At 31.9% G+C, this 24,570-nt stretch overlaps 2 protein-coding genes across 3 annotated transcripts; both read right to left on the bottom strand.

Moving 5' to 3' along the window:
- Positions 1 to 453: 453 nt before the first annotated feature.
- LOC127705815 (RNA-binding protein RO60-like) lies at positions 454 to 3,224 on the bottom strand. Its single transcript, XM_052210167.1, has 2 exons — positions 2,941 to 3,224; positions 454 to 1,996 (listed from the first exon to the last, which is right to left on the bottom strand). The coding sequence occupies exons 1-2, from the start codon at positions 3,084 to 3,086 to the stop codon at positions 559 to 561; spliced, it is 1,584 nt and encodes a 527-aa protein (XP_052066127.1). The 5' UTR covers positions 3,087 to 3,224; the 3' UTR covers positions 454 to 558.
- A 1,668-nt stretch (positions 3,225 to 4,892) lies between these two features.
- On the bottom strand, positions 4,893 to 22,744 carry LOC127705812 (RNA-binding protein RO60-like). Of its 2 annotated transcripts, none has more exons than XM_052210165.1 (2): positions 22,450 to 22,744; positions 4,893 to 9,744 (listed from the first exon to the last, which is right to left on the bottom strand). In XM_052210165.1, the coding sequence occupies exons 1-2, from the start codon at positions 22,692 to 22,694 to the stop codon at positions 8,316 to 8,318; spliced, it is 1,674 nt and encodes a 557-aa protein (XP_052066125.1). In that variant the 5' UTR covers positions 22,695 to 22,744; the 3' UTR covers positions 4,893 to 8,315. The 2 variants fall into 2 exon arrangements, with proteins under 2 accessions (XP_052066125.1, XP_052066124.1); XM_052210164.1 differs by lacking the exon at positions 22,450 to 22,744 and adding an exon at positions 10,804 to 11,116.
- Between the last annotated feature and the right edge of the window lie 1,826 nt (positions 22,745 to 24,570).

Genomic DNA, 24,570 nt, shown 5'->3' with positions numbered 1-24,570 from the left:
GATTAAAGGTTGATATGATATTAGCAAGAAATACGGATAAGAAATTTATTTTGTAAATGTTAGGGTTATATTTTAGTTATTCTGTGAAAGCTAGCTTACGTTTGTGATATGATAGATTTTTACTTTGTATTTCGAATTCGTTGTTCGTGTACGAGCAGCAAACAAAACTAACTGAGCAAAAAGACCTGACTTTAATTAGATAAGTCATATAGCAAATAACCTAATAAAATCGTTAAACAAGCAACAATCAATCAATCGCTTATCTTATTGGAATTTCTTGTGTATTTTTTGTATTTTTTTCTACAAGATCGTATTGTTTCACTTAATTGCTCTCCAAAAATAATTCGGTTTGCTGATTACTCATCTTAGAAATATTCTTAGTTCCATAAGAAATTATTTACGTACCATGGTAAGTTATGGCTCAATAATCTGCCAGAGAGAAAACAAAGAATGTTCAAAGAAGTGGCATTAACCCTTTATTAAATTTAATTAAATAATTTATAATTCCTTTATACTTCTGAGGTAGTTGAGTCAGCAATTTATCTACACAATCCCCTGTCATCTTATGAATTCTGTGATGACTTTCATTGCCTTGGTATCGAACCCCACAACATTTAGCATGTGAATATCATTAGGGTCTGTTATAGTATTGTTATTACTGGTCATGGCAACCACTACAAGACGTGTACTGGGAAGTCCTAGGCGACTCCGATACTGTGTCATCGCTTCCTTCGCGTTATTTCCGCCATTCGAAGTACACGCAGTGAAGTAAACAATTGCATCGTACTGCTTTGAATTTGACATCGCCCATGTAATTGGGTTAGACGCGTCATCACTTAAACAAGCGCATTCTGATGTCGAAAATTTAAATGACGCTGTTTCAAGGTTATCGTTAGGAAGGACGTCAACCGGTGAAACGCTATCAGAAACGAGGACAAATTCCGTCCAACTCTCGACCTTTGACATCAGTAGTGCAACTGAAACGGCTGCGCTTCGCGCAGATACTTCTTGAAGATCAACTACTGGGTTCATCATTTCTTCGCTACCGTCAATAGCTATAAGAACTTTCTTGCCCGTGGCAACACAAGAAGAAAACGATTTATAAAATGCAGTCTCCAGGGCATCAGCAACTGTTTCATTCACATTCCACTGCATTGGACTCTCATTCCGGATTGATCTTCCCAGTTTGTATGAATTCCAAGCAGTCAAAATCGTCAAAGGGTGAATCCTTGCGGAACGCAATTTTTCTTCATCTAGTAGATTGTCTAGTATATGTTGCTCCTCGGGCGAATCAGGATGTAGCAATGCGTGTTTCGAAATTCTGCCTAAATTACGTATAAGGGCATGCATTGGCATTTCGTACATTAACGCTCTCCAAACATCCGGGAAATTCAATAGATTTGTAGGAATGTGTTCACGGGTAAGTTTGTATCTTTTTATCAACGGTACCAAATGACGTATATCATTGTTTGAACATTTCTTGGCTTGCTCAACGGCATAAATATATTGCTTTGCATCCATTATCATGCCATCGGAATCATCAGAATTCACACTGTTGCTCATTCCTTTCACTATATATTGAATAACAAATTTAATGTGATGTGTTGTTGGTTTCACATGCGCAAGACGGATTAAATCCCTATGTGTATATCCATGTCTTTTTTTGTATTTGGTACCCAGTCTTAACAGTTTTTTCGGATTATTTCGGAATGCGGCTTGATTGTACCACTCAGAAACAGCTTTCCTCTGTGCTCTTCCCCAACCTCGCGAACCTTCTCTTTGTGTAGACGTAAATTTTATAAACTGAAATAGATGTGTTGGTGTACGACAAATATCGTCTAAACATCGTAGTGCTGCGTCTTTTGTTGGTCGGTCATTACAACGTGCACAAACTGCCAAAGCATACAGAAGCTGGCACTGTTTTGGTGCACGGCCATCTATGCTTACTTCTTTTATCAAGTCTACAACTTCTCTTCCTTCTCCTTTAGAAATCATCCTAAAATTAAATACAATAACATATAAATATGTTTATTTAGACATGAAGAGGAAAACAATTGTCATAGTTAATGTTATTAATGAAATTACAAGTTGTAATGATCTTGTAATTTAATTCCATTTTGCCCGAAAAATGTTACCCGTTAGAACATTGCAGACTAAAACTGAAAACGGGCAGGATTCAATTCTTAATATTCCAAACTGTTTTTATTTTGAACTGAAACATAGTTACTTCATAAATATGTGACCATTGCCTTTATATAAGACTAAATAATCCCATGGACATCACACGTGTCTTTTACTTACTGTTCTCAAAATACAACAATTAAACATTAAAATAAACAAATTCCCGTAGGGATCTATAGTTAACCCTGTCCTTTCTTTGTTTTTGGTCTCTCCGGCTTAGAATAACCATAAATAGACCTCAGGCACAAACAAAACCCTGATTGCACCGCTAGACATATTAGTCGATCTTATATAGGATATCATATAGTGAAGAATCCTTGACATGTGCGAGTAAGCGGAATTATTATAATATTAATATTAATAATTACCATTATATAAAAAGAATAAGAACTGACCAAAAACAAGAAGTCTCCAAACATTATGTGGGAGACTTAAGAATAAGAACAACTGAACAAAAACAATTAGTCTCCACACCGTTCGGGAGATACCTTTACATCGATTTATGCTTTTGAAATTGTCCCTATTATTTCGTCATAGATCCTATTTTTATATATAGAGCTGGCACTTTGATAGAATTGTGTGGCTATAAATAAACTTATAAAATTGATTCTAAAATAACTTTATCTTGATAATACGATAAATATATGTTAATGTTTCATACGTTTGAACGTTGTTTTCAATTTAGACTTGTATATATATATATATATATATAGTTTTACAAAATCTGTATATATAAATCGATCAAAAATTACAAAATACCTGTCGATAATCCTGGAATGTTGGGAGAAATCTCTCACAACGTTAGACTGTCTCTCGTTGACAAAATATCTTCCGTCATCTCTTCCGTAAACTAAAAATCTTTGAAGACGTTGACTGTCTGAAATTTCATTATTCTGACAGGCCATATTGCATGTCTTGTCCAGAAATAATTGAAATCGATCGCGAGGCTGTGCTAATATTAGAATCTGGAAATTTAAAAAGAAAAAGGGATAGTAGAATGACAACAGTCCCGGGACAGTTTATTCAAGTGCATTGTTTGTTCAATTGTAAACTTTATAGAGAATATAAACCTTGATATTTCCAGTCAACTCTCGTTAATGCTCTTTTGCATTGATGTCTTAATATTAAATCATTATTTTTTTCATTGTGTATATATTTGTATTGTTCATATGCCTTAATTTAACCCCTTGCGATATAAATCTCCATTAAACAAAACAAAAAATTAATTTTTTTTTTACCGTAAACATTTGGCAAAAGCTGCATTTTATTAAGATTTCACAATTTTTACTCACAATTTTCAGAGTTACGCTTAACAGTAATGTATAATATGCTTTTGTTTTATTAGGGTTTTTGAAAAACAACATAACTAATATGAAAAATAGTGGATGTTAGATATACGTAAATGTCACAGCAATCCGATGCCACAAATAACCATAAGACATAAAGTCTTAAACAATGGACGATCTGCCATCAACACCAAATTATCCATTTCTCCATAAAAAATAAGTAATGACAAAAGACAAGCAATGACGATGTTTCTTACTTTGAAAATATACATTAATTTGTTGCGGGTAATTCTTTTTTTTAGTTTTTAACACTTCCCCTTTTAATCTCGATCAGTTGACAAACAAAAGGCTACATAGAAGAACTTGAATATCTCTTCATGTAACCAAACTTATATTTTGACATTGCACAAGGTCACGTTTTCTCCGACTGTTAATGACGTCTTAATCTAAATCCTTGAGATGTCGGAAAAGTACTGTATCAGGTTGGTGTAGGATTTGGCGCCAGCAAACATGTGACTGTTCCAAGTCAGGAGCCTGTAATTCAGTGGTTGTCGTTTTTTGCTGTGTATCATATTTGTATTTCGTTTATTGTTTTGTACATATAAACTAATGCCGTTTCTTTTCTCGTTTGAATTGTTCTACATTTTTCCTTTCGGGGCCTTTTATAGCTTACTATGCGGTATGGGTTTTGCTCATTGTTGAAGGTCGTGTGGTGACTTAAAGTTTATAACTTCTACGTTATTTTATCTCTGGTGGAGCATTGTCTCATTGTCAATCATACATCTTCTTATTTTTATATTATATTACACACATATTTAAATGCATTAACCATTGGTGAAGGAATTTTTTTACAATAATATTGGCATCCTTTTACCATAAACATTTTGAATTGGTTGGTTATTGAAACTTAATGATAGAGTTCAAATGTAAAGTATATTTTGAGGCAATAATAAAATTTTCCATTTATTTAAATGCATTGCAATAGGTGAAGTTATTTCCTATTACAATAGTATTGGCTTCCTTTTACATAAACAATTTGAATTGGTTGGTTATTGAAACTTAATGATGAAGGTTCAAATGTAAAGTATATTTTGAGGCAATAATAAAGTGTTTCGTTTGTTTTCCGTACAGTTTTTACTGGCATTGCACAAGATCTCAGATGTTTCATTGTTTAGTGCGTTGGGTGTTTACGATAGGTCTTTGATTGTTTCTGGTAAAGTTATTTACACTTTGACTGACTCGGGACAATTTAGAACTTGACATACTGTAAAGATACCGGTCTATAGTTGAAATCTGCATATTGCCCTCTAGATGTCCTTTGATTGTTTTTGTTGTTGGGTTACCATGTCAATGACGCGTTAACCCCAGATCTTATTTTATTTATTATTATTATTATTATTTTTATGTAGGTATAAATTACTTACAAAATTTGAAATTAACTTTATTTATTGTAATGAGACTAATGTACATATACAAGGTCAAACAATCAAACTAAGTACATGTGATTGATCCTAACACCATTAAACAAGTACATTAATTACATATGTTTGATCGTCACACCATTATCCAAATGAATTAATTACATATGTTTGATCGTTACACCATCATACAAATATACTATTTACATGTGTTTGATCGCAACACCATTTTAAAAATATACTAATTACATGTGTTTGATCGCAACACCACTATACACATGTACTAGTTACATGTTTTTGATCGTAACAACACTGTACGTATACAAATGTACGAATTACTTGTGTTTGATCGTAACACCACTGTACGTACACATGTACTTATTACATGTGTTTGATCGTAAACCACTATACAAACGAATGAGTTACATATGCTTCATCATACCAACCACCATAATGAACTAGTTACATGCTTTTTTTTCTCTTTTGCTTGCTCGGTTTGAAAATTGTAGTTCATTAAGAGGGTCATAAGGAGGAAAGTAAAGATACGGAACATTAAAAGAAGCTCAAAATGGATAAAAAAAAAGTTCAGTCTGTTATTTGATACGATATGACTACTAAGATGGCTATGCAATTATATTAATTCTCCATACCGTCCTAATTTTTATACTGTTTTATCTGTTTATGCAGTGATAATATATCCATAAAATATTTGAAGCTGCAAGTTAACCATGCAAAACTGGTGTACATATTTGTTTAGGGGCCAGCTGAAGGACGCCTCCGGGTGCGGAAATTTCTCGCTGCATTGAAGACCCATTGGTGGCCTTCGGCTGTTGTCTGCTCTATGGTCGGGTTGTTGTCTCTTTGACACATTCCCCATTTCCATTCTCAATTTAAAAAAATTAAAACCCAGTATATACTATCCGATGATATTCATTTTAGTGCAGTATTGAATAGGTGAGCAAATTGGAAAAGAGCTAATTTCTGGTTTTGCCTGAATTACATTTTTTTGAACCAGCACATTTGTATAGACTGCACAAGATTTTATGATATTAGATGATTCTCCGTTGTTTTTTTTTTTTCATTACGTTTTGTGAACCAAAGACGAACAAAAAGGTATAATGTAGAAACAAATTACAAGCTGGAATATTCGTGCAAGTGCAATTTTGGTGGCACATATATTTCGTTACAATTTAATCTTAATTGCAAAATTACACCCATAAGGGTCAAGCAATAACAAATAAAATATATACATACAAATAAACAATTAACTTGATACACAAATGTAAGATTAAATTAACTACAGTTACATACATATTATGAACCTGTCTGACATGGGTTTGTCGCCCTCAGTTCTAAAGACTATTTAATGAAGACGTTCTTTATATCGGTCTTGATTTTTTGGAGAAGACGTGTTAATGTTTTTATTATGTTGACGGAATTTTGTTCCTATTTATAACGACAAACTTGGTACATCAACGTGATAATGGTAAAAAAGACTTTATTTATATTAAAAGACAATATACGATGGACACTGTCGATAATTTTATCTTGCGGAAGGATGTTCTGTTATGTACTGGGTTGAATTTGATAAGACTGTCGTACAAGTGAGAGGTTTAGCGCTATAAAACCAGGTTCAATCCACCATTTTCTACATTTGAAAATGCCTGTACCAAGTCAGGAATATGACAGTTGTTGTCCATTCGTTTGATGTGTTTTGTCATTTGATTTTGCCATGTGATTAGGGACTTTCCGATTGAATTTTCCTCAGAGTTCAGTATTTTTGTGATTTTACTTTTTGATAGCGAAAATGTACCATTTTGATTGTTCATCATGATTTAATATATTTGTTTAAATATTATTATTCTTCTCATTTTAGTTACTTAAGACTTTTAAAACATTTCTAAGCAAGCAGTCAGATTGCTTTTTTTCCCATCAACCATATACTAGAGCTCATTAATTATTTTTGTCTCACTATGAATATTGGTATCACTGATACTCAATTCCTAATTAAAGACTGCTAATTCGGAGTTGTAATGGTCATATATCAGACTCTGTTCAAGATAGGAATTCTTTACTTTTGTACTTGATCAATATTTATTTATTTATTTATTTATTGATAGCCGATTACTGATTTCAAGGGGCAATCTGTCGCGTTTGAATATATTGGATCAATTCCGTTCTGAAATTACAACCGACCGATTTAAAAGAGACCCAAAACAGATTGACTACTGTTGGCTAAATGTTCAGCAGCAAATACTTCACATATTCAAAGAAGCTAGATATCAACAGATAAACGACATTGTGGTAACCTTTTTTCTACAGAAAAGTAAAACAGTTGTTGGTTCTGAGGTTTCTAAACTAGTTTAATTAGAGACTCTAAAGAGCCCGTGTCGCTCACCTGTTCCTTCAACAATGGCCACTTTTTTGGTAAAAAAAAACATCATGAAAGGGCAATAACCGTATAAAGAGTTAGCTGACAATTTTAGTGATGTTGACGTATTTGTAGATCTTGTCCTGCTGATCATTTTTGCTTTTTAAAGTTTATATTTACATTTGTATCTATTATACCTTACAAGATAAAAGGTAAAAACTAAAACAAAATGATAAAAATCTTCTTTAAAGGGCAATAACTCCAATCACGAGTCGACAGAAGTGTTCAGCAATGTTTGACTTATTTGGAAATCTTTTCTTGCTGATGACTTTTCCTAATTTAAGATTCTCTCTATCTTTAATAGTTTACAAAATAATCAGCAAAAACGAAGAAAAAAAAATGGTAACATTTGACGTTTCAGGACAATAACTCCCATAAGAAGTCGTCTGACAGTTTAGAAATAAATGGACAGCAGGGAGATCTCACAATTCTAAACATTTCTGTCCGTCATATTTTCTCTATTCAAAGAGGTTTTCGAGATAATAGAGAAAACTTGCATTTTACCCCTACGTTCTATTTTTAGCCATGTCAGCCATGTTGATTGGAGGGCAGGTTCATTGGACACATTTTTAAAACTAGATACCTTAATGATGATTGTGGCCAAGTTTGGTTAAATGTGGAAGAGATTTTTGTAAAGTTTAACGCCAAGTGATGAGAAAAGCTCACTTGGCCTTTCGACCAGGTGAGCTAAAAAATGGCGATATAATGCCAAACTGTCATTTTCTCATTTGTAACTAAAGGTACCTATTTGAATCATAGTTGCTTACTTCCTGATGCACAGTAAAACAATTTCACAACGAGGTCAAACGGAAAAGAACGATTATAGAATATACTTCTGAAAAAGTGATCAAAACAACTATAATGATAATAACTCGTTGGACATGGTATACTTTAAAATAATTTTCTTTTTTTAATTTTTTTTAGGATTAAAATTGTAATTTTTTTAGTCTTGTTAATATATATCTATATATGCGATATTTACATGCATTCAAAATGTAATTAAAACTTTCCAGTTACGAAATTCGACATGGCTTTTGGTGCTTCAGTATCGAAGCCGACAACATCCATCATGAACGGGTCGTTGGGATCTGCGATGGAGAAGCCATTACTGACCATACCAACTACAATCAGCCGAGCATCATGTATCTTCGCGTATTCTCTGTATTGTTTTAGAGCCTCAGATGGATGCATTTTTCCATGATAAGTTTCGGAGTCGGTATAAACAATGAAGACGTCAAATTTCTTTTTGTGGTCAATAGCATATAACATTGGCATTGAACAGTCAGTGCCCGAAAACGGAAGATTACTGCATTTCTTCAGAACCGTTTTAAGAGTGTCTCCTCTATAGATATCGAGTTTTGTGTAACCCTTTGAGAATGCGATGACCTCAAAATTTTCCTCTGTTCTTGCAGTCAACAACATCATGGCTGCTGATGCTTCGAACGCCTCGATCTCGGACGACCCAATTACAGGTGTTTGCATTGATCCACTGACGTCTACTGCAAGAAGGTAGCGTTTTCCTGTCGGAGGAACAAACTTAAACGCTTTGTAGAAAGCCTCCTCTAAAGCTTTTGTTATATTGTCATTCACGCTCCACGAAAGTTTGCCCTTACTACCCCGTCCTGCTTTGTACTGATTCCACGCAACAAGAAGAGAGAACGGATGAATTCTAGCGGACTTCAGCAATTCTTCATTTCCAAGTTTGCTCACTACTAGTGTTTCTCCGACGGATCCAGAATCTAACAGTCCTAAGGTAGACATCTTGCCAAGATTCCGAATCATAGCCATCATTGGCATTAAACGAAGGAGAGTGTCCCATACTTCTTTCGAGTCCAGTAGTCCTGTTGGAACATGTTCACGGACTAACTGGTGTTCAACGATTAAGGCTCGTAATTTGTCGATGTCACTTTTCGTGCATTTCTTTGCTTCTTCGACGGCATCAAGAAAAGCTTTCACATCTACAACAGACTTATCTTCAGAGTACAAACTATTTGCACTTGCCATATCCTTCACTACATACTTTAAAATCATGTCAATTTTACTATCTTCCGGTTTGATGTGTGCTAAGCGGACAACATCCCGATGACTCCAAGAATGACGATTCTGGTACTTTGTTACAAGGTATGCCAACTTTTTGGGGTCTTTTGAAAAATCATTATACCATTTACCGATAGCCACTCTGTGCGCTCTACCCCACCCCGTCCCTGAACTTTCTTTCTCGCAGTACTTAACAAATTCAAAAAGATGTGTAGGTATCCGACAAACACTGCCAAGAATTTTGTAGGCTGCAGTTTTTGTTTTCGAATCATTACATCTGGAACATATGGCCAAAGCATACAATGTTGGCCCCTGTTTACACGCTCGCCCTTGGGTGCTCACTGTATAAATTAATTCGACCACCTCGGTTCCCCTTCCATTCATTATCAGTCTGAAAATAAATTGTATCATATGTATGCAATAATATTAACGATTATCATGATTATTGAAGGATATATCTTTATAACTATTTCAATATGAATAAGGTTTTAATTACCCTTCTAATTTTACAAATTACCCCGTATATTCAAGTTAAATAAAATCATACTCCTTTTAGTAAAATTTCAAATAGCACTTTTATTTGACTGTCTAAAAAGAAGAAAGAAATGATGATTTGACAAAGGTTTATCAAATTGAGGAACACACTGGAGAATTATGATTTATTTACTTATTTATTTTTATTATTGTTAAGACCGCTTTAGAAGGATTAATATTTCATTTAAATACAAATAGAATAAATAAGTATGTCAGATTCATTCTCATCTTTTATAGTCCGAGATTTAGAGTTTGTCATATTGTATGGGAACTTCACTTATATACTGATGAACTCAGAATGTTGACCTCTAGATGGGACTACTTTGTTTTTTGTATCAGAGGGTTGTCAGGTTGCATCATTCTTGACGTTTACCCAAATCTAACATTTCGCAAAAAAGGGATAAATTGGTTCATATTAAGTAATGTCAAGTTTAATCATGATCTAGACCCTTATTTTAACTCATATAAGAAATATTACATATTCTTAAACCTTAACAAAATTTTATCTTTCTGTTATACCTAATTACTAAATGCCTAGGCTAGTTCACCATTGATAAAAATTCACAAATATTTTAAATTAGTAAAACACTATTATCATTTATGAATCATTTATACTGTTCGCTGAAATGGAGGGCAAGCTGAAAGGGATTTTTTTTATCTTGATTTCAGTCGGATACCAACATCGGCCACTGTTATTCAAAGTATATTCTAAACATTGTATAGAGTGAAGAAAGAAAAAAAAGCAGGACCTTTTTCTCGTAAAATTTCAATTTGCCTTCAATCCCATGCAGTTTATACTATAAATCATGTAATCAAATATTTGTACTTGATATTGAGTTCTTTAAACTATTGCATCTGGAGAGTCGAAAAATGACAACATATAACAACAACTTTAGTTTTTGCTAGAGCTTGGTACCTGTCAATACACTGAATATTTTCCCTTTTTAATTCTGGTTCTTTTGCGTAATACGATCCACCTTCAGTGCCCAAACATAGGAATCTTAAAACTCGTGTCAAGTCATTAACATTGTACACAAATCCGCCAGTACTGTTCTGAACTTGATCACAAGTCATTTTTTCGTCCTGAGACTTAAGGTCCCCCCTTGGTTGAATCGATCCGAACTCTTCATTATCAATTTGCATTGTCGAATGTTTAATTGAATCCATGTTTGCAATAGTGTTGTCGTTTGTGCTTAATATCAATAATTATTTATGACGTCACTTTTAGTATTAATAGTCGAGGGACTTTTCACCGGAAATGTTTCTTGAAAGGCGAAATCGCAGTTAAAGTATATTATGATTTTTTAAATTTATTTTTGAAATGAGAATTTCCTTTACATTTTTTGTAATGATAATTTCCTTAATATTTTTGTCTTAATTTTTCACACATATATTTTGTAGAATACAATTCAACAATAATTCTATTTTTAGACATCGGATTACCTTGCTTTTTATAAGATATCTAATTTTAGTCATTGGAGTACCTTACTATTTATGTCGATTCGAATGGAATGTCTCAAAATGTTTAAAAAAAGAAGAGTTTTTGGTTTATTTGGTGTGTAATTTTATCAGTAGATCATTTAATTTCTGTCAGATATCATTATCTGTTGTGTACTGATGCATATCAAAGAATAAACATACTAGTAATTTGCATATATACTAACTAATGTAATATTACTTTAACATACGAGGTAAAACATTTACATGTTTTATGTGTGTAATATCATGGTAATGTTTGCTATATTTTGCACTGATGATTTGTTCACATATTCTTATTTTTTAGTTTCCGTAGACAAAAATAATATCAAGAAGCGCAACAGTGTGAAAGTTGTAAAAGGTAAAATTTCATTGATGGAGGGAAGGTATTTTTTTTTGTCCAATGTAAAACTAGACCAAGATATCTGTGAATTCAAGTACCATTTACAATATCGCAGCATCGAGTCTGCACTTTGGGGTTCTAACTATATATTTCGGATCATATCCAAATTAATAATGGTTGAAATTGTTAAAAAAGATTTTTGAAGATGGAAAAAAATAAAAAATAACAATGAAATAAGTAGAGTAACGTGGCATACCTAAACCAAACTTCTATCGGAAGTAAAATGGCGTTCTTAAAAATTGGAAATAAAGAATGTTGTGTTGTTTATATACATCTTTCCAAATACGTTTAATGGTTTTTATGTTTTACAGTAAAGGGACCACCATTTGATTTGGGGGGTCGGGAGGAGGGGGTAATTATATAGCACAAGACAATGTAAGTAAACATTCCCACAAAACACAGGAAATCAAACGAATTTCCACGCGAAAGAAATTAGCAAGCCTAGCTACAGGTTGAAATGAATATTCTGTCTGCAAAAAATCCAATGGTCTTCCCCTTAAATATCCAAGTTAAGATCCAATTAACATTATGAATATTATATTTTCGAAAGCTTTAAAATATGTATTACAAAATTACTTTTTTTTGTCATTTCGCTTTAATTTGCAATACCTGGACGCTTGATTTCTTACTGAAAGTTTTCAATATATTTAATAATCTGCCAAAAGATGTGTTCTAGTATTCTAGACCATCTCCCTTCGGCGTCCATCCGTTGTATGCGCCGAAATGGTTTGCATATCTAACTGTTAAATTTATCCTTGTATATGTATCATTGATATCTCTTCCCGGATCTCAAACCGTTTATTTTTTCATTTTGTTATGTATATCATTGCAAAAAGTTTATTTTATCTTAATTTCACATGTACTTGCATGTCTGTGAAAAATATTAAAATACGTTAGATACATTCACTAGTTAATTAACGGTATATATAGATATAAGAAGATGTGGTATGAGTGCCAATGAGACAACTCTCCATCCAAGTCAAAATTTATAAAAGTAAACCATTATAGGTCACAGTACGGTCTTCAACACGGAGCCTTGGCTCACACCGAACAGTAAGCTATAAAGGGCCCCAAAAAATTACTAGTGTAAAACCATTCAAACGGGAAAATAACGGTCTAATCTATATAAAAAAACGAGAAACGAGAAACACTTATGAACCACATCAACAAACGACAACTACTTCAAACATCAGATTCCTGACTCACCCTGATATCAGTTACGTGTATCATAAATTTGTATATGTACATTAAACTCAACTCTGTTTTTTATTTCACTTGTTTTAAATTTAAAAAACACAGTTTTAAATCATTTTTTGAAGTTTTGCATATTTGGTTTACCCCTTCTGGTCCGGGTACACAGTTATCGTCCTTTGATTTTGTCCACGAATATAGTCCCTAGTGTGGACAGTGTGTTACTTGTCGATTTTTTTTATACCCCTTCCAAATTTATTTTTCCATGTTTTATGACTCAAATAGTAAGTAGGGTGGTGAAATGACACTGTAAAAAAATTTGGGTCATGAATTTTAAAGTAAAGTAGTGATTTGGTCCAGCTGAAAAATGTTAAAAATTAGCACTTCGGAAGCTGTCAAAAGATTTGAAGACCCCCTTAACATGAAATTGTCCATATTTTGAGTTAGAGCCGATGAAGTTTTCTATAATTTTGATATAATTTGTCCCAAAAGTAGTACAACACACTGTAAAAATATTATTGAGAAAGCGCAGGTGGGATTTTTTTAATTTTCATTTATTGTCTAAAAGAAATGCACTACGAAATAACTGTGTACTCGGACCTTTCTGACAACAACATGTACATGTATGACATGTATTGTGTCAAATCATTCAAATGCCCCCTCCCCCAACATTTTTTTTTAAATAAACAAACGAATAATGATTACAAAGGTACCCTCTCCCCCTTTTAAAAATATTTCATTAAAGTGATTTGTTTATTCTGTAACAGTGTTACAGGTCTGATAATATCTGATAATGAACATCATGGTGTACATCATTTGTACTTGGATATGAAATCCAGAACCTGTCATTCAATTAAAAAGATAAACTGCTACCCACCTAACAAAACTGATGCTATCTTTAAGAGTTGTGGAAATAGACATTTTCTGGCTTATTTAAATGCCCCTTCCCATATTCAAAAGGATATTATTTGTTGTGCAGAATGATTTACAACTGCTTGATTAAAATTTTATTAGATTTGTATCATGACCACTCACATGACATTTTTTCATGACTAAATACTAAAAACCAACTCCCCATATAAATACTATCAACTATTAATAAATGTTATAATAATTACTTATTGTATTTACTGATTGAAGATCATGAATCATCCTGATCTTTTAACAAAAATGAAAACTTGTATCTTATATGTTGTGTACTGATCATGATGTACATGTAAATTATGTTCACCATTTGATGTCTTATTTTTTAGGTATTTCTAACCAGTGTTACCCAAATAGTACTGAATAAGGTAAGTGATATTTTTAAATTAATAAATAATTAATGGATTATAACAAAGATGGTCACTTTTTCAGCAATTCAGGTGTATACAGTGAAATTGTTTCATTAAAACATCATATACATTTATCTTGGTATTTAAAAAAATCACTGGTTTATATATGTATGTTTCAATGAACATCAAAGCATGTTAGGAGTTTTGTAATGCAAAATATTGTATGTTACCCACCTTTGGATTTCAAGCATCACTTGATTTTCTCAACATAAACATTAAAGGAGATTCCATGTATATGATATGTATGAGATTGAGATGAGTTATTAAAGCAAATTTTTTATTAGAATAATTTTGAAAGACTATTTTTATTTTATTATTTTTTTGTCATGACACTAATAACACACACATATATATATCTCAGTAGCATGGGTTCGAATCCCGACAAAGATCTAACATTGTTGGGTTGATGTTTAGACGAGTTATATATATATATATATATATATATCTATATAAATGTAGTTAAGATAACTTTAAAAGATGTTAAGTGCATACATTTTTTTCAACAATTAGACTTATCAAATTCTATTATTCATTTATTCGCTCCACCCTTGAAAAAAATTGAATTTAGCATCTTCACTAGCTAAGGATTACCATCCACTCCACTTTACATTTGATCAAGCTATATTTGTTTTCCCATTCATGATTACTTTCATATATTTTAAATGGGAGTTACATTATGCACTGACTTAAATCTTTTATATTAGGAAATTATTCTGAACTTTTATTTCAGGTTTCACACACATTATGATGGTTCATGTGAGAGGAAGAAGTGATTTGTTGGAGAAAGTTCTTGCTTTTCTTTTATCTACAAAATGAAGTACATTTTCCAGTATATAGAACGTTGAGAAGTTCATTGAACGAAGCTTAAGAACACACAGAACAAGAATTAAAAGAATACATTCTTATATAGATATAAAGCAAAGCAAATATTATAAAATAAAATATATGGAGCTGAGAGTTTACTTGTCTGATATTCTAATATATATATACAATGTAAAAAGTACAAAGATTTTTGCTCACATTGTTTTGAAAATATATCAAAATATTAACTTTAAAAATGAATGATAAATCTTTTGAGAAGACATAGTTTCATTTCTTTTTTCTTCTTGGTTTGAATAGTCTTTTGTACATGTACATGTATACTGCAATGGGTTTTTAGAAAAGTCAATTATAATACCAGCTGTTAGCTATAGTTAATGAACTTGCCTGTCCCTTACCTCACCAAATAATTGACCCAAAGGGTCTATTGTCACCACTTGGCATTTGCTGTTATTTCAACAGTCTATATACATGTATGAAAGAAAGGAGATGTGGGGTGTAATGTATTAGTCAATGAGACAGCAAACAAACAACACAAGCACATCTATTATGGAACAACCAAGCCAATTGAGAAAGGCAATGGTTTGAATAGATTAGTGGTACGTGTATTTGGTTAAATACAAAAAAATGTGGCTCCTTTTTTAACAACTTTGTTCCCAACAACCTTAATACTGATAACTCATCAGTTTTACAAGGTATCAAGAACATGAAAAAGGTATGAAGAAAAGGAAAGAGATAATCCTTACAACTGAAGTATATACTAAGGAGACAGCAACTCAACAACACAAATATGTCACAATTATTTTAAATACCATACAGTTATCAGACCGCTAATGTCAAAGCAAGAAAACTGAAATATCTTTATTTTAGTCAGAATATTTCACTCAATTTGATCAATAGAACTTTCAATTTTTTAAGAATATAATGAAACCAAACAAATAATGATATTGTCATATAAATTTAAGTCGAAAAATGGATTTTCCCAAAATCATGTCATGCCTGAAAGATATATAAAGCAATGTCTTTTGAATACCAACAAATCTGCCTACTCATTACCAACAAAAGAGATTTGTTTGGTACTGAAAGTCAAAGGTCAAAGTCTGATCACTGGTACAGTGTGTACAGTTTAAAATTTATAAATTATATATATATATTGTCAATCAGTAAACTACAAACCAGTAAAAGTCTAAAATGGCCTATATCTGTACTCGACTGTACTGATTTTTACTCGACCAGTCTGAATTGGTCTAAAATTTTCTTGATAATACTCGACTGTAGTCTGAACCATACTTAACAGTCTGAACTTGTACTCGCCCAGTACTTAACCATTTTATACGCGTCTGAACCATGCTCGACCTAGTCTGAACCATACTCGACCTAGTCTGAACCACACTCTACCTAGTCTGAACCATACTCGACCAAGTCTTAACCAACCTAGACCTATTTTTTGTATCTATCTATTGTATTTCATCAATTAAGGAAATGTTTTTAACAACAGCTATTTCCCCTGGCTAGAAATTTGAACAACAATTTGAAATTAAAAATGTTTTCAATATAGCATTGAAACCAAAATTTCACAATAAACATAATATAACTTCATCACCTTATTCATCAACACCTATATACATACATATAAATCACCTTTGAAATAAAAATAAAACAAGCTGATCAAATAATCTCAAAACTGAATTGTGACTTATATTTTCAATGTTATTCAAATTTTTTTGAATGTTTCAGATATATTTTATGGTTACTGGACAATTTTCACCATTAACTTAAGCCTCGTAAATATTTATGGTGTCAGTCGAGTTAAGTTAATAATGCAGTGAACATTTTTTTTATTAAAATATATATAAAATAGCATATAAAGCTACTTGATAAATTTAAAAAATGACACCTTTGTCTTGTTAAACCAAGAATTTGATATAATCATGATAATAGAACTTCCATAGTAATCCTGTGATAACTTTTAAAAAAGGAAATGTGTTCCAAAGTTACAGTAAAAATTTATTTCAATTAAATTTAAATATTTTTTGTCAAAATTAAAGACATGGCATACAAGAAGCACTTTAATAAGGTTTAATTACCTCAGTACATGTGTGTTTTACAGGTAAAAAGAAAGCCCTATTTTTCTTTAACTCGTGTATTACTTATCTAGTGAATTCAAAAGGCCTTGCGATTTAAGTTTCACAGGATGTTGCAATTTTGAATGAATGTTATTTAGAATTTAATACTCTCTGACCAGGTATGATCTTTTTCCCGAGTTTGCCCCAAGCAGGAGGTATTACTTTATACTTCACCACTAATCAGAAGAACAATTTTATTAATTTCTTTAATTTTTATCCCTATTTGATATATATTGTATATAATATATCCCAAATTATAATAATAGATATATTTCTAAAATAAGGTTAAACAATTTCAGTGATTTTGTTGGCTGTTGTTACCTCATTAAAAAGATAATTATATAACTATTGTACATTATTTGTATGTAACCACGAAACCTATGTAGTTTTTATTTAGGAATTTAGGAAAATTAATTTAAAAAAAAACACATGCCAAACAAGAAGCACCCTAATAAGGTTTAATTACCCTCAGTATAGGTGTGGTTTTTAGGTAAAAGAAAATCTTTTTTTAAAAAAACTCTAAAACTTTAAAATTAATATAATTAAATTATTATATAAGATAATTTGATTTAACTATCTCTAGTTGATAAATCTGAGAATCATGTAAGAATGTAAAAATCTGTTTTTATAATATATCTTTATTTTAATGTGGCTGTTGTCATGTCAGTTAAAAAGAAATTTATTTTAACAGTTAAAATTTAGAAAAAGTAGAGGTTATTTGGTCCAGTATGGTTCAGTCTGGTCGAGTATTGTTCAGACCTTTGGTCGAGTATGGTTTAGACTGAAAAAAATAGGTCGAGTACAGGTCGAGAATGGGTTAAGACTGTTTCAGACTGGTCGAGTAATAGTTCAGACTATTTTCAATGGCAAAGATAAGGGTCAAGTAAAATTAGTACAGTCGAGTATGGTTAAGACTGGGGTCGAGTAATGTCGAGTAAAATTCAGACCAATTCAGACTGGTCGAGTAAAAATCAGTACAGTCGAGTACAGATATAGGCCATTTCAGACTTTTACTGGTTTGTAGTGGTATTTAAAGTACAGATCTGAGATTACTTGCACTTGCCAACAGCTAGATTACAGCCAATAACAATAAGTACAAAAACTAAATGTATGAAAGACTAAAATATCAATCAGTACACTTACTGTACACGTCCAAACTTCGATGGATTTAGTATACAGACGTCTTTAACATGCAGTCATAGAAAAACACGAGCTTGTGCAATGCCAAAATATAGGTATCGACATTGTTTTGGGGTTTGCTTTGAAGTTCTAGATCTAACAATAAGTAATTGTTTTTCAGCTTTCTGTGTCAAATATTTAGCTACATTGTAATCTGGCCAAAACAGCATTAATAAGCTTCTGTCTTAACATCAAAATTCGCCTCGGGTTTTGTGCATTTTTAAAAAATTATACCCTTGCTCTAAACGTTGAAGCTTTATTGCATACACCTTGTCCATACGTTTGTGAATCCGTCTTTCTGTTAGTCTTCCTTCTGACCATTACTCTAATAATAAGTTCGTCGCTCTTTTCTTTGGTGCTACTTAACAGAATTGTATATTTGGTCAGCATCTTAAGAGTTATGAGTTGAAATATATGTTATAAAAAAAAATAAGATGTGGTATGAGACACCTCTCCTCTATAGACCAAAGGTAGTAGAAGGTGCACAATTTTAAGATCTGTCGGGTACTTACTTACCTTCATCTCCAGCTTGGAAAAGACAGAATATTTGAAAATTGGTACCTTTTTTCTGCCGAACACGCGACATTTCGGAGTAGAAGCAAATATTAGTACTAAATAATGTTGGCTAGGAGTCAGAAAAATACCTTGGTCTATGTACTTTTCTTCTTGTGGGAGTCTTTCAACTTGTCAGCTTGCACATAATGCAATTTAAAAAAAAGACTAAGTGTCGTTCTTTTTTCATTCATATTTAATTATAATAAATCGTCAGAAACACGCATGAAATATTTGCCACTGGATGTTCTGAAAATAACAATCATAAACAGATAATCGTCCTGTGTTGCGTAGATGGCGTATAACATGGAAAATAAATATTGGTATGCCCCTGCAACTGAACGTTTCTGGGGGGAGGGGGGCATATTGTTATACCCATGCCTTCCCTTTTTGTGTATATAGTTATTCAGCTTAACTCCTCCTACAGTTTGAAGTCTAGGATTTTTTCTCTTTGCTATCTGTTTCTACATATATTGAAGATGTGCAGGTGGTCAGGGTTTTGATTTTTATTAATATTTGCTCTTTTTGGAGATACCAGGTGTAGTTTAACTTTGTATAAGCGGTTAAATGTTATAGTTATTTAAGAATAACACTTTGCATCTGTTGGGGTATCAATTATGTCTCCCAGACACCATAATATCTAAAAGAAAGTCCTACATTGACTTTGCTATAATATAGTTACTTCAGAGTGCAGTTCGGGGGCATTACTTTGTATAGTTTTTCATTAAATCTTTAAAAAAAATGTAAAATTTTGCTCCGCTTACCGCTTTCTAAATTAGACCCCCCCCCCCCCCCTTTTTGGGAAAATTTAGGATCTGCCCCAGGTTTATTTTTACATGATTCATATATCATTCAAAGAAAATGTTGGGTAAAACCTAGCTATATAGCAAGCATAAGTTAACCTGCCACTAGTATGACAATTGGTTATCTTTCCATTTTGTATTAAAAACAATGAAGCTTCTGACACGTTCAGATACTGATGAATTTAAGTTATTTCCCAGAAGTCCCCCTCAAGGCAATCGATTCTTAAATGGTAAAGACATGCTCTTTTTTCAATTCATCTATTAAAAGAAATGGTCGTTTTTTAAAAGTGTAGCCACATCAACTTGTAACATTCTACTTAGTTATGCGTCTTCATAAACCTCAAAATCGTTTATTTTGTTATACAACTTCTCAAAAAACCGGATCGTATCTACCTTAAAAAGTCCATTTTCACAAAAATTATCTATGCTTTTGCTTCAAAATTCAACAGACTATCTTTTAAAATGGTTTTAAAACATTATTCACATTAAACTAGCAATAAAAAGTAAATAAGGTTATCTACAGAAAGCTTATTTATATGATTATTGAGAAAAAAGTGCATAAATATTGTAAAAAAACGTGAAGACATGATCAACATTTTTGTGAAAATTCTGTACTAGGCTACATATTTTTATTTTGGATATGTTTTAGACAAGAGTCAACTGAAATAGTATGATCAAACAAATCAATTCTATCATCCTGGTCTAGGGAGATAATAGAGTTTGAAAATTTCAAATTTTTGACAATTTTCCAACTTGAAAATATTTGTTAATTTGGTTGTCATGGTAACCACGTTTCCCTACTTGCATCCATCTTTTCAAATGTTTCCTATTTTAAGTTGAACATTATAGATTGAAAGATCTGGTATATACTTGTTATACAGTTCATCAGTATTGCACTTTTTACAATTAGAAAACATATATAAATTTTGGGTTTTTTAAGGCCATTAAACACATTGTTGCTAGGAAGAGCCGTTTCCATAGCAACAGCTTGATTTTTTGTGTGCAAATTGCCATTTATATTAATTCTGCCTCAAGTTGAATCAATTAAACTATAGCAGATGAATATCCTTCACTATGGATGTATCACCCTTTGCATGATTCTTAGCTGGACTACAAATAAAGGCAAATACAATGCGACAATGCTGTCCCTTAAAAAAAAAGGGGGGGGGGGGGTACCATATCACTCAATACAAAATTTTGTATAATACCTCAAAATATAAACATTATATAAGTTGAAGATTGTTGCAGAACCATTGACGTAAATGTCATAAACATAGATGAAAAGGAGTAAGTTAACGAAGGGTTAAAATTGGCCCTTAGATTACGACGATTTTTCAATCATACCAAAATATTACAAGTTTCACATAGACATATTTAGTTGTGATATTACTTTTCATAAATAACTTATTGCATATCACATTATAAATTACCAAGTAGTGACCCTTTAATTATGCATTATTTCTGTTCAAACGTCAGTTATGGTCAATTTTTTCCATGATTTGTAACATTATTTGGCATAATTTACTTTGGCCACAACCCCTCATCCAGAATATTTTTGTGTATATGGATTCAATATCATTTTTGGCATGTTATAAATCATTTTGGATCGTAGGTTGCGGCCAAGGTTTGAATTTATCCTTAAACTTTTAGGTTAAAAAGATACACAAAAGCATCGTAATTTGACAAAATATCCTAAGCGGGCGGACTTTGGAGACTACAATGTACTGTTTTGAAGATATTCGTTTAACCGAGGAGTAAGGCTTTTGAATTAGACCTATTTAAGAACCAAATTATGTCCTTATTTATATTTTATGATAAAGTTGAAATTTAAGGCCATATTTGACCAAAAGTGAACCTTGTCCTTTTGTGTCACAACGTTGACAGATATGTTCAAACATGTTTAAATACTTTCTTTCTTTTGCGTTGTAAAAGCAACTTTCCTTGTTTCTGAATCCTAGATATTTATTTCAAGTGTATTAGATTGTTAGGTGATGATTTATCTGAATAATTATTGTTTTAACTTACATATTTTCTGTGAAATTCTGACAAAACTTTCACGTTAGTTTTGTTACATAGGAAGAGAAACGTGTTGACTTCTTAAAAGTGACAGTTTTACCAATTGGTGTAAAATGTTTTGTATCGCAATTGAATTCTTGAACTACTAAAAGTTAACTGTAGATATCCATCTGCACAATACCAGACATGATTGTAATTATAGTTTAGTCCAGAAAAAAAAAATAAAGTTTTAGAATTCGACATTTTATAAGCCATAATAAAGGTATTTTTAAAAAATATCAAACAGTCATTTTAAACATTTTTGGGCATACCAAGGGGGATAAAATCATAAACGATGTACTGCACACCAGATGCAGAGCTCTGAGATGCAGATAAATATCAAAATTACATTACAATGTGTGGACTTTTCATGTCATTAGAATTTTTTTCAACAAGTTACTTCAAAAACATGTTTTCTCTCATTCGAATTTTCTATGAATTCATAATGGTTTTGTTAACGCTTAAATTAAAAATTGAATTCAAGCGTTATCAAAATAATTAAAAAAGTCAATTCAGTATTTATGATTTCCAAGGTTTTAGAATATTTTAAATTCTTTATTGTTTTGTGTTCCAATTTAGAAACACAATATTCACGTAAACAAATAAATGCAACCATAATTTTACCGGTCGATGCAATGTATGTTTTCTCTCTGAAGTTCCTTTTCTTTTGCATAATACGATCCCTTTTCTGTACCCAAACATAGAAATCTTAGAACTCTTTTTAAGTCAGTTATTTGGTAAACAAATCCTCCAGTACTGTTCTCAACCTGATCATAAGAAATTGGTTTATCCTGTGAAATTAATTCAGTAGGTTGCAGAGAAGCAAAATCAGCTTCAGTTTGCATTTCACAGTCACTATTAAGATCCATTTTACCCTTCAGAAGCCGAGAAATAATCGGGTTTGGAATATTGATCTATATTGTTAAATAGAAACATAATATAAAACCGAATTAATAAAGGACGTTCGGAAATAAGTTTATATTTGATTGGTTGATATAAATAGGTAAATAAATTTCCCACTAACCTCAATGAATTCCCCTTTACTACTTTAAGGAACGTTTTACAATTGATTTATTTGTTTATTTCACGGTATATCTGAAGGTTAATGATATAATATAAAATAAATAACGCATGATAATAAACTGCTGAGAGTCCTGTGGGTGCATTGTTTTTTTCTAGGGACACACAATTTTTTTTCCCATTGAAATAAATCTAGCATCAAGCATGATACAAATAGGCTCACACTATTACACTCTTGAATTATATCCTGGTTTAGTTTTAAACTTCTATAGTTATCATGTCTTTCAGAAAATATAAGAACTTTAGTTTAATTGGTGAAAATTCAAACTTCCATTTTACACTGAAATTGTTACAATTATCAAATATGCATTGCATTAATATCCGGAAACATCCGTTTGTACAGGACACCCAACCTTTAAATCTAGTATAAAAGCTCCTTTCGCTGACTTAGAGAGTATGTCAAAAGATTGCATTGTCAAACGTCCGTTTCAAAGCTAAAAACCTAGAGACAACGTTATTATATCTCACATAACTTTTAGGTCCGCTATACATATGATCTAGCAATTTCCACCAATTCCTATTTACTCCAAGGTCATTGAGCTTCATTTTCAGCCAACCGCATCAAACGATCTCTTGTTGTCAAGAAATGTCACTTATATAGAGCTAGTTCTCACTTTGTTGTGATGCACAGTTTCTTGTATATTGAGGATTGAGGCGTAAATACTAGAAAGAAAAATCTAATATGGCATTTTTTGAGAATTTGGAATTTTTTTCAGTCGTTCATTGAGTTTATTATCCAGCTATTTTTCGAACACTTTTGATATGCAAGGTATAAGGGAGTAGAAATTGAGTCGATTGTAATTTTGTCATTGGAATCAGCAAAGACTAAATCGTACATGGCATGAGATCTTTTCTAGAAGAAATAGGTGTTCGTGTATTTTGTGGGTACAGGCAAACCACGAATTTAAATGTTCAACGAATAACAAATTTTTTATAGGAATGTATGCAGACTTCAAAAAACCACGAAATAAAATATCAACGAAAATGCTAGTTTTCCTAAATCCCAGTAAATTTGTACCGATGAAAATAAATGAATTTATTGTATCTATAATTTTACTTTTGTTAAGGTTTCTTTTAACACGTTCTGACTGAAGCATTTGAAGTCGAACAAACATTTTCAACGTGAATCAGTCTTGTTGTATGTTTAAGTATCTGGTTGATAGATTAACTGAATTCAATTTTTTTAACAGCTATTCACATTATTGATGCTGAAAACTAAAGACATTTGACGGACAATGTCACATTTAATGTTTTGTTCATGTAGGGTTGTTTTAATGGCGTCTGTCAAAATGTTTTCGTCACTAGATAATTGTCCTTTAGCTTTCCGTTGATAAGCTCGACTTTTGCTTTGAGTATGCTTCCACCGGTCAAATTGATCTGTTATAGTATTTTATCCGCAACGAATCGTTTCGAACATCTTGTCGTAAATCTTTGACCGAGACTTTCAACAGAGTAATGTCATTTACATGTTGTTGTTGACATTGCTTTAATCGTTCAGTGATTTTGCTAAGTCGCCGGCTGTTTTGTAATATTTATGTACTTTTTTGAAATTACGTCGTTCAATTGTGTATGGTTTTCTGATATTACAACGATGTTTAAAATATCAATGTTTTGTATGTAAACAATTCGACAAATCAGAATTAGTCATACTTTTATTTTGAATAG

Source organism: Mytilus californianus, unplaced genomic scaffold (assembly GCF_021869535.1).
Source record: "Mytilus californianus isolate M0D057914Y unplaced genomic scaffold, xbMytCali1.0.p SCAF_6, whole genome shotgun sequence".
Lineage (NCBI taxonomy): Eukaryota > Metazoa > Mollusca > Bivalvia > Mytilida > Mytilidae > Mytilus > Mytilus californianus.
Note: the sequence above shows the minus strand (reverse complement) of the source record. Positions and strands in the feature narration are given on the sequence as shown.

Coding starts and splice junctions, on each gene's coding strand:
- LOC127705812 (XM_052210164.1), bottom strand. CDS start 11,054: ATGGATTCAATTAAACATTCGACAATGCAAATTGATAATGAAGAGTTC. Junction 9,745..10,803: donor AATATTCAGTGTATTGACAG/GTACCAAGCTCT, acceptor ATTTATTTTCAG/ACTGATAATGAATGGAAGGG.
- LOC127705815 (XM_052210167.1), bottom strand. CDS start 3,086: ATGGCCTGTCAGAATAATGAAATTTCAGACAGTCAACGTCTTCAAAGA. Junction 1,997..2,940: donor CATTCCAGGATTATCGACAG/GTATTTTGTAAT, acceptor ATTTAATTTTAG/GATGATTTCTAAAGGAGAAG.